The 10,741-nt window shown below is 40.3% G+C and overlaps 1 protein-coding gene across 1 annotated transcript in view; it reads right to left on the bottom strand.

Annotated features, from left to right (window-relative positions):
- Positions 1 to 10,741, bottom strand: part of COL24A1 (collagen, type XXIV, alpha 1) — a 346,183-nt gene that overhangs the window by 181,239 nt on the left and 154,203 nt on the right. Inside the window, exon 22 of the mRNA XM_015416682.1 lies at positions 6,449 to 6,493. Coding sequence (XP_015272168.1) covers positions 6,449 to 6,493 — 45 coding nt within the window. The remainder of the gene's footprint in view (positions 1 to 6,448; positions 6,494 to 10,741) is intronic.

The following is a 10,741-nucleotide window of genomic DNA, read 5'->3' on the forward strand; positions in this document are numbered from 1 at the left end:
GCTCTAATGAAAGTATGGGAAAACATACATAAGCGCTTTTATATAAAAACCTCAAAGTTGACCGTCCCATTAGAAGCTATTACACTCCCAAATGCATATAAGGAGGAAATACAAACAAGATATTTGGATATATTGGACTTTAATGACCGTCTGAAACCATTAGAGGAACTACAATGGTGGCAAAGAGCGCAAATAGAATCCAAATACATTAAAGATAAAAGAATTGGATTTCATAAAAATCTTTTAGAGATTGAAAAGATTATTATATCCACGAGTTGAAGTTTATACGAACACTTTATGTACTGCTACTTATTTGATGTTGGAAGAGACAGTGAAAGGGAATATGATTCAATGGGTGCAGAATATTGGGCATAATATTAATTTTGAGCAGTGGGATCAAATATGGAAGAAAAATATTAAGATTACGAAAGCTATACCGGATAAAGAAAATGTGTATAAAATGTTTTATAGATGGTATATAACACCTGAAAGATTAGCTAAAATTGATTCAAAATGTTCTAATAAGTGTTGGAAATGTGAAAATAAGACTAGTACATTTTACCATATGAGGTGGCTCTGTGAAAGAGCTAAGAGATATTGGGCAATGGTACATGAAATTTTACAAAAAATATTAGGTACAGGGGTGCCATTTACACCAGAGGCTGTGTTATTAAACATTTTACATGATCACTCCAACAAAGAAGATCGCTATTTAATTGTTTTCATAACTACAGCAGCCAGAATACTTTATGCAAAATACTGGAAACTAACAGAGACACCAACAAAACGAGAACTTATAAACAAAATATTGGAGGTGACGGAAATGGATAAATTTACTTTATTGATAAAAGGTGCAACGGGATAAACATTCCAGAATACTTGGACTCGGTTTTATAACTGGTATGGTAAGCAGATGTAGGTAAATTTTTAGGGACAGAACATTGGTAGATAAATGTTTTATGTAGTAAGAGATAAAAGGTTACTTATACAGGACACAAGAAATAAGCATTAATGTGGAATAGGTGCTAACATTAACGCTTGATAAAAAGCGGGAAAATATACCCCATGTATGTATGTGTACGTGTGTTTGTTTGTATTTTATATGTTTTTGTGTGTTTAATATATGTAAAAAAACTTTAATAAAATTCTGCCTCTTTGGGGGCAGTTTAATAAAAAAAAAACTGCATTGCATACAGGAACAGCGGTGTTAATCAAACATCAAAACAATCTGAACTGTTCAGCATAAACCATGATTTGTACTAGAAAGATTTTGTAGAAAGAGATCTAAAGAAACTTGTTGCAAAAGGCTATTTATCTTGACCCATATGGGCAGAATACTTTGCCCTAAATGATTTTGATAAATACTCATACCATAAAGACTTGGACTTATTACCAAAACAACAACAACACTCTACCACGCTGAATGCAGGAAGTTATTTACAATGAGGGGCAAAGAATAATGTATTTTTATTCATTGATTTCATTTATACCCTGCTTTTCTCCCCTCTGGGGACCCAAAATGACTTACATTGTTGTCCTCACCTCCATCTTACCTTACAACAATCTTGTGAGGCTATGCTAAATATGTGTGACTGGCCCAAGGTCACCCAGCAAGCTTCCAGGGCAGAATGGGGATTAGAATCTAATCTCCCAGATCCTAGTCTTACATTTGAACCACTACACCACATGTATGAAAGATATATTGCACAAAAATGAACTCATTTAACCTCCTTTGGATGGTCTGCACTCTGTTTATACATTTTAAAATTTTGTTTTATTTATTTATTTACAGCCTTCCTCCCTCACAGAGATGCAAGACAGATTAAAGACAACAAGATGGGACATTCAAAAATAATGCAATAGGATTTTTATTGCAGAAAAAGAAACCAAGCAGAAATCTGAAAACAGAGCTGAAACAAAACATAAGCATTCACACAACACATTAAACAAATGCAGAAATTACACAATAGAATCATACTGACAGCAACAGAAACTATGTACTATATACAATATTATAGTCCACAATAACTGACCCTTTATGAAAGCATCTTTCTGAACCATTTTGTAACAATATTGCCCTATCACCTGCGTAAAAAAGCCTTCCTGAATAACTCAGTTTTGCATAGAACAAATGTAAAGTCCAGTGGCACCTTTAAGACCAACAAAGGTTTATTCAAGGCCTGAGCTTTCGTGTGCAAGGCACACTTTTTCAAATACATTGGAATGGTAGATGAGGTTCTAATAGACAGGGATTTAACAGCAAATTAACATGTAACATGATGATGTTTAAGTTATGCAAAGTGAAAAACTAAATAATAAGTTACGGTTATAAGGTCAATAGTTGTTGAGCAATAAATATGTCAAAATAGCAGATAAATGTCAAAAGGTGTTTTTTCTAATTGTGGGAAGTAACAGAATCTTAATTATCTCTTCTCAGGCGTGGAGGGGATGTGGAGGGCACTCAACAGTATATTTTGAACTGGATGTAATGTTTGCAGAATACCAGGAGAGTGGGAGCTTTCCTGAGCTCATCAAGCAAGCCGTTCCATAAGGTGGGGGCTGCAACAGAGATGTAAATTTATAGGCAGTTGTTGAATTTGCCCACTTGCAGGCTGGCATTTGCAGGAGGCCCTGATCAGATGGGCAAAGTTGTTAGGGCAAAGCATAAGGGAGAGGCAATCCTGCAGATATGAAGGACCAAGGCCATAAAGAGCTTTGTATGTTGTAGCCAATACCTTGAATTGAATCTGGTAACTGATGTGCTGCAGAATGAGAGTCACATGAATGCCCAACCTAGCTCCTTATAATAACTGAGCTGTAGTATTCTGCACCAAACAGGCTCTGCAAGTGGACTTCGAGGCAAGACCTATGTATAGCACATCACAGAAGTATAGTTTCAATGTTACTGTGGTGTGGATCCAGATCGCCAGATCAGCTGGATCAAGGTAGGGGGCCATCTGAGCTGGGGGGGGGGGGAGACATTTTTTCACCTGCATTCACTTGCTTCTCCACCAGTAGTGCTGGATCCAGTATAACTCCTAGGCTTCTAACCAAGTCAGCAAGGGTCAGCTGATCCCAACTGAAGCGGGAAGCACAATGTCTTTCAAGATCCCCATCTTCCAAACCAGCATTACTTCTGTCTTGTCAGGATTTAGTTTCACTTTCTTCACCCTTAACTATCTAACAATAGCAGACAGGCAGCAATTCAGGACCTCTATCACATCACTACGAGATATAGAGCTGGATGTAGTCAGCATATTAGTAACAACCAACACCAAAACTAATTGCTTATCCTAAGAACTTAACATAGAAACTGAAAAGCACGGGGAACAGGATTGCACCCTGAGTAACCCCACAGGATAGGTCCCATATTGATAATAACTGGTCTTCAGTGGCAACCCTATGAGTCCAGTCCATGAGAAACAAATCAAGTCAGTCCAAGGTACATTGTCTGATACATACTTCTGCCTCCGAATGCCTCAGCAAGATGGCATGGTCTGCTGCATCAAAGGCTGTAGATAAATCCAGTAGGAGCAACAAAGAGTCATGGCCTTTCTCTAAATTCAGATGGAGGTTGTTACCTAAAGCCATCAGGGCTATCTTTGTCCCATAGCTCAGCCTGGTCAGGCTAAAGAAAGTTTAGAGCAGGGATTCCCCAATAGGGGTGTGGGCTCAGTATAAACTGAGCCAAAAAAATACCTGATGAATACCTCATTAGTATTTATCGGGTATTTTCTCAGCCGGTTACCAACTGGGCTGCTGATTAGGCTTCCCAAAAATGGCCACTGCAAAAAATCCCCGAAAAAATAAATCCCGAAAATATTCAGAATTTTTTGGGGATGCCAGATAGCTGGTGTTTAAAAGGAATGCCACTTCAGAGTTCTCCAATCTCAATCATACCCCATGGGAACCATTATACTGTCTTTTGAGGCACATGTACCAAATCTGTAACATAGCTGCTGGTGCCTCTCCTCAAAAACCCATCCAAGTTTCAAAAAGATTGGACCAAGGGGTCCAATTCTATGAGCCCCAGAAGAAAGTGTCCTCATCCTCCATTGTTTCCAGAGGAGAGGGGAAAAGGCATTTAAAGGGAATGCAGTCCCTTTAAATGCCTTTTGCAAGCCATGCAGTGAGTGAACTCCAAAGTGGCGAGTCCACTTCATCTTCTGGGGGAGAAATATTTTAAAGAATATTTTTAAACATTATCTTCATTTAAAAAGGCATCCCGTTAAACAGAGCTTCTGCCTGTAATGTTACTATTAGAGCTATGTATGACCTCACCCCTGAGATCTTGTGATTGGCTCTGCCTCTTGTGGTGGCCATTTTGTGGTTGCACCCATTACAATGTGTCAGAATTCCAAAGGTGTCTGCAGGCTCAAAATATTCGGGGAGCCCTGGTCTAGAGTAGATGAGTTATCCAAGAAGATCTGGAGTTGGTCCACTACTGCTCTCTCAATCACTTTGCCTAGAAAGGGCAGATTAGACACTGGCCACATCGTTTTTCAGTAGGGATGGTTTTGTAAGTAAAGCATGGATACTGTCACTTTAGTTGTCAAGGAAAGGTATTCTGAGTTATTGGTTTATGATGGGCTGCTAATTTTACTGGAAAATGTTTTATTGCTGAGAATTTTATTATTCAAATTTCATCAAACTTCTTTGATGGTTTGATTAAAATTAATTGAAATATTTGTTGTTTTGTTTTTGTTATTAACTCTATTGAGACAGAGGTGGGATGGATATATTCTAAATAAATATACTGGAAAGTATATCAATCATCGAAGGAGCATGTTCCGTGTCTCTGCTCAGTCTAAAGCAAGGTCCTGAGATGAGCATGCAAGTGTTCCTTTGGTGAATAAGTGAAAACTCTTTGTAAGATCTAAAATGGTATGTTGTATTTTTTTTAAAAAAAAAATCTAATAAGTAGAGATGGAAGATAGAGGAGGATATTGTGTGTGCCTGTGTATAGCATAATAGACCACACCCAACAGGAAAAAACTCATTAGCATATTAGGCCACACCCCTGATGACACAGCTCCTTAGCATATTAGGCCGCACCCCCATGTTGCAAGAAGTGTAGTCATCCAGCCACACCCACATTTTGCTTCTTATTCTGTTTACCCTGTTTGTTGTCAAAACCCAGGGCTTTTTTGGTAGCAGGAACTCCTTTGCATGTTAGGCCACACACCCCTAACGTAGCCAATCCTAATGAGTTCCTGCTGTTGGGTGTGGCCTATTATGCTAATGAGTTCCTGCTGGGCGTGGCCAACTCGGGAGCCAGCCGGAACTCCGTTCCTGTGCGTTCCTGCCCCAAAATAGCCCTGGTGTGTGCACATAAACAATTTCTGATAAGACACATCTCTGCTAGCTACTTTTCTATTGTGGGTTTATAGTAAAGTAAACATTTTTTTAAATTAACTAAAGGTACGTTCCAACACAAAATGTAATATCAATTTTATTTATTTAGACATTTATACCCAGCTTTTCTCCCCAACAGAGACCCAAAGCAACACAGGTTGTTGCCCCCTCCTCCATTACATCTTCATAACAACCACATTGTTAGGTAGGTTAGGCTGAGAGAAACTGGGCCAAAGTCCTCCAGGAAGCTTCAGTAGAAAAGTGCAAATTCAAACCTGGGTCTCCCATATTCTAGTCTGCCAACACTACACTGACCAATTTTAAAAGTAAACCGTAGCAAAATTATTACAAACTGCAACATAAGCAGGTTATTAAATACTGTCCATAAGCTTTACAAAGCTATACATTATTTTCATACAGTGTGAAACAGACTGTACAGCTTGCCATGTGAAACCAAAGAGACAAAGACCAGAATACAGGAAATGCTGCTTCTCTCATTTTAATGGAACATTCTTGTTCAGAAGCAGTATACCTTTGATTATCAGGTGGCAGCAACAGACATCAGGTGGCTGTTTCCATATGGGTAGAAATATGCTCACATAGGCTGATATAGAGCATTGGTAATAAAGCAGTTGAAATGATACCTTTCATCCTCTGCTTCAAACCCCCGAAATAAAGCGTACTGGAAAGCAATTTTACACACTTTCTCTCATTTAACTCCTTTACATGTGAGCCTCCCTGTGGCATCTGATGGCCACTTGGAAGCAGAATGTTAGACTAGAATGATTCACGTGTAATAGTCCCACTCCAGTCTCTCTTTGCAGTGCTCAGAGTAGCAATTTAGTCTCACAACAATATTGTGAAATATGTTATGCATGCTGAGATGCCTAGACCATCCAGGTGAACAGCAAAGTAAGTTCACATTCCATAGTCTCCTGCTGCACCACAGACATGTGGTGACTTTTTCAAAAGGTCACAGAAAACTGAAAAACAAATTTAGTTCATGTCTTACTTCCACATCTTACAGTAGAGAGCACTGATATTTCAACTGCTTCCCTTTACACAACTTTACACAAGATTTTTCCATACTTACTCTTGGTCCAGCTCCTCCAATAGGTCCAAAAGGTCCTTCTTCTCCCTAAAATAACATAATGTTAGCAATCTTTCTTTCCTGGACATTAGAGCATCCCAAAAGCTCCTTTATATTACATTAAACACCTGAATTTTATTTATTTATTATTTATTTTTCTTTATTTATTCGATTTATATCCCGCCCTCCCCACATGCAGGCTCAGGGCGGCTTACAACATTGGCACATTGCCAATAAAACCATATAACATAAAACACTACGATAGGATTATAAAACATAGAAACTAAGGTGCTATTAGTAATACAATTCCTATTTGCGGTGGCGTACTGGATATGTCTCCAACTGCTGAGTTCAGTTCAGTGTCATCCTGAGTCACTCAGTGTAATGAGCCAGATGTTGAAACTGAGGGCTGGGCTCATTGATGGTATTAGTGGGGCGGCTCCTAATCGAAAGCCTGGTGGAAGAGCTCCATCTTGCAGGCCCTTCGGAACTGTAATAGGTCCCGCAGGGCCCTGATCTCCTCCGGGAGCTCGTTCCACCAGTAAGGACCCGCCATTGAAAAGGCCCTAGCCCTTGTCGCAGCGTGCCTGGCATCCTTGGGGCCCAGAAGGGTCAGCCGATTCTGTAACCCTGTCCACACTGCTCTCTGGGGTATATGCGAGGAAAGGCGGTCACTCAGGTATGTCGGACCCTGGCCATATAGGGCTTTAAAGGTAAGTACCAGCACCTTGAAGCGAACTCAGTATGCTATTGGCAGCCAGTGCAGGGCCTTCAACATGGACTGGATGTGCTCCCATCTTGGTAAGCCCATCAACAGCCTGGCCGCGGCGTTCTGCACTAGCTGCAGCTTCCGAATCTGCGACAAGGGCAGCCCCATGTAGAGAGCGTTGCAGTAGTCTAGTCTCGAGGTGACCGTCGCATGGATCACTGTGGCCAGGTTGTTGCAGTCAAGGAAGGGAACCAACTGCCCAACAGCCGAAGATGGTAAAAGACCGACTTGGCAGTGGCTGCTACCTGGGCCTCCATTGTTAAGGAGGAATCCAGGAGTACTCTCAAACTCCTAACCCCCGGCACTGGCACCAGTAGTGCCCCACCAAAGATCGGGAGTGGTGTATACCCCATCTTTCCTCGTGGTTCAAGGCAGTTTAGAGTAGTAGTTTAAAAATTAAATTATAATCAAAATAACAAAAACCCCAAACCTCTCTCTCCCTCCTGCATCTTAAAAGATGTTTGCCATTCATATTTATTAGCAGCAGCAGTTTTAGTTTATTGTATTGACCATGGGTCATAACAATATATAACAAAATCTTCCACATACTAATTAACAAAATTACAAATATAATACAGGATTAAACCATATAAAATCAGTCCAGTTTTAAAAGTTCAAAACTATTTTAACTTCTTATAGCTATTATTCCATACAGTTCGATCTAATCCTTCTTGCAGCTAATGAAAACAAAGTGACTCTATTAGAAACATAAGAATCCTCATCAGCAAGCAAAAGTATTACTTTTTCCAAGTCTGAAGCTCCTTCCCACATGGATAGAATACTAGTAATATATTTGTTTGGGAAGTCATGGTGAAGGGGACATCTCAAAATATAATGAATTAGATCATCTATTTCTCCCAGACCACACACACAGAATCGTAACGGGGCAGGAACACTTAAGAAATGCCCCCAAAGTATTACTTTTTCCAAGTCTGAAGCTCCTTCCCACATGGATAGAATACTAGTAATATATTTGTTTGGGAAGTCATGGTGAAGGGGACATCTCAAAATATAATGAACCATATCATCTATTTCTCCCATACCACACACCCAGGATCGTAACAGGGCAGGAACACTTAAGAAATGGCCCAATTGAACCGCTGAGGGCATAGCTTAAAATCTTAAACTAGTAAAGGCCAACCTTAATTTTATTGTTGTTAAAGTCCTCATATAAGAAGACCTAATCTGATATCTTTTTAGAAGTTTGAAAAAAGGGGCCACTATGGATTGAGTAATTACCTGTCTATTTCCTCATCCATTTTAAAGACCCATTCCTTCAACTCCTTCAGCTCCTGTCCTGGTGTTTTAGTACTTAACAGCTCCTTCGGAATTGCATACTTCAACTGAATAAAATCCAGATATTCCTTCTAGCTCTTAATACGTTTTAAACGGGAGCAAAAATTTTGACACCTCAGTGAATCCTGAGAACATTCTGGATTTTTCTTCCAATAAGACAGAACACTAAAATTAGCCCTTGCTTTCATAGAAGGAATACCAAGCTCAGCTCTCAATAATGCCACTGGAGAACACTTTGGCAACCCAAGAATCCATATTGTAAAATAATTTTGTATTACTTCCAATGAATCCAGAATCTGCTCTCCCCAACGCCATATTCCCCCTCATGGATCACTGCCTTGTCGTGGCGAGGGGGCTTGAGCAGTTCAATGAAGCTGTGGGCTATGCCGTGAAGGGCCACCCAAGACGGACAGGCCACAGCAGAGAACTCAGACCAAGAGTGATCCCCCTGGAGAAGGAAATGGCAACCCACTCCAGTACTTTTGCCAAGAAAACCCCATGGAAAGTACCAAAAGGCTAAAAGATATGACGCCGGAAGATGAGCCCCTCAGGTTGGAAGGTGTCCAATATGCTACTGAGGAAGAGCAGAGGGCAAGTACAAGTAACCCCAGAAAGAGTGAAGCGGCTGGGCCAAAGCCGAAAGGACGCTCAGTTGTGGATGTGTCTGATGGTGAAAGGAAAGTCCGATGCTGCAAAGAACAATACTACATAGGAACCTGGAATGTAAGATCTATGAATCAAGGGAAGTTTGACGTGGTCAAAAATGAGATGGCAAGACTTAACATCGATATCTTAGGAATCAGTGAACTTAAGTGGACAGGAATGGGCGAATTTAACTCAGAAGACCATTATATCTACTACTGTGGCCAGGAATCTCGTAGAAAAAATGGTGTGGCCTTTATAGTCAACAAGAGAGTGCAAAAGTCAGTACTGGGATACAATCTCAAAAATGACAGAATGATTTCTGTCCGATTCCAAGGCAAACCATTCAACATCACAGTAATCCAAGTCTATGCCCCAACCACTGATGCAGAAGAGGCTGAAGTGGACCGGTTCTATGAAGACCTACAACACCTCCTAGGAATTTAAACCTGGGTCTCCCAGATGCTAGCCTGACACTCAAACCCTGGCTATCAGTGTTTGCAGACAACCTCCTAGGATTTCTAAAGCTTTTTGTTTTTTAAGCTTTTTTTTAGCTCCACTTATAACTAATGCAGAGATACGTTAGAAAGAACAGTATTGTGCTCCACTCAGGGACCACACATGGGGGCAAGGAATAAATGCACTTCACTGCAGAAACAACAGGTTTGGGTCTGGGGGAAGCGATGCAATCTGAAACCTTGTGTGTCTAATTACACAATTTCAGAAATGAATAGACTTTGTTTCATTCATGACTCTCTATTGGATCTTGGGGGGCAGGGAGGCAGGATTGCATTTTGACAAAATTGTACCAGGCCCATAAAAATGGTACTTGGGGGTCCTGCCCACACCTGTCTCTATAGAGCAGTACAGAGTGTTAAATAGCACCTGTATGAGAACACCAATGGTAATGCTAAGGGCTGCCAAGGCACTGTCTAGAAAAGGGGAACTCATTTGTTATGAGGGCCAGATCTGACATAAATGAGACTTCGTTGGGCCGGGCCATGTGTGCCATGAAATGTAATGCCAGGTAGCAGAGATATAAACTTTATAAAGGACACAAACACAAAGATTAATTTTTTTACTTAAAACAGAAACATACTTAAAACATTAGCACACTTGCAATATTTTGTTTATTTAACAGTGTCTAGTAACTGGCACCTCTTGCTCTGAATTATTGCATCAAAATGTCTGTGCTGTTGCAATCTTGAGTATGCTGTTCAAATGTGTGTATGTAAGCTGCAAACCTAATTTTTTTTTTGTTGACATTCACTACAGAAATCTCATGCTCTGAGTTCTGAGTCTCGGACCCAGGGGAAAACATGAAATGGCTGGGCTTTGCAAGCTTTTGTACATAAACTGCTTCGTGTGCTGGTCAAGAACATGAGAAGGCACCATGACACAGACTGAGAGCTATGTGTTTGTCTACAGTTTGGTATAGTGCAGGGGTGGCCAAACTTGCTTAACGTATCAGCCACACAGAATAAATGTCAGATGTTTGAGAGCTGGAAGACATGAACGAATATTACACACACATTTTTATTGAAAAATATGCAAATTTGCTTTATATTAAAATCAGACTGTGCGAAAAA

Source organism: Gekko japonicus, unplaced genomic scaffold, assembly GCF_001447785.1.
Source record: "Gekko japonicus isolate JY-2015 unplaced genomic scaffold, Gekko_japonicus_V1.1 scaffold16, whole genome shotgun sequence".
In the NCBI taxonomy this organism is placed as follows: Eukaryota; Metazoa; Chordata; class Lepidosauria; order Squamata; family Gekkonidae; genus Gekko; species Gekko japonicus.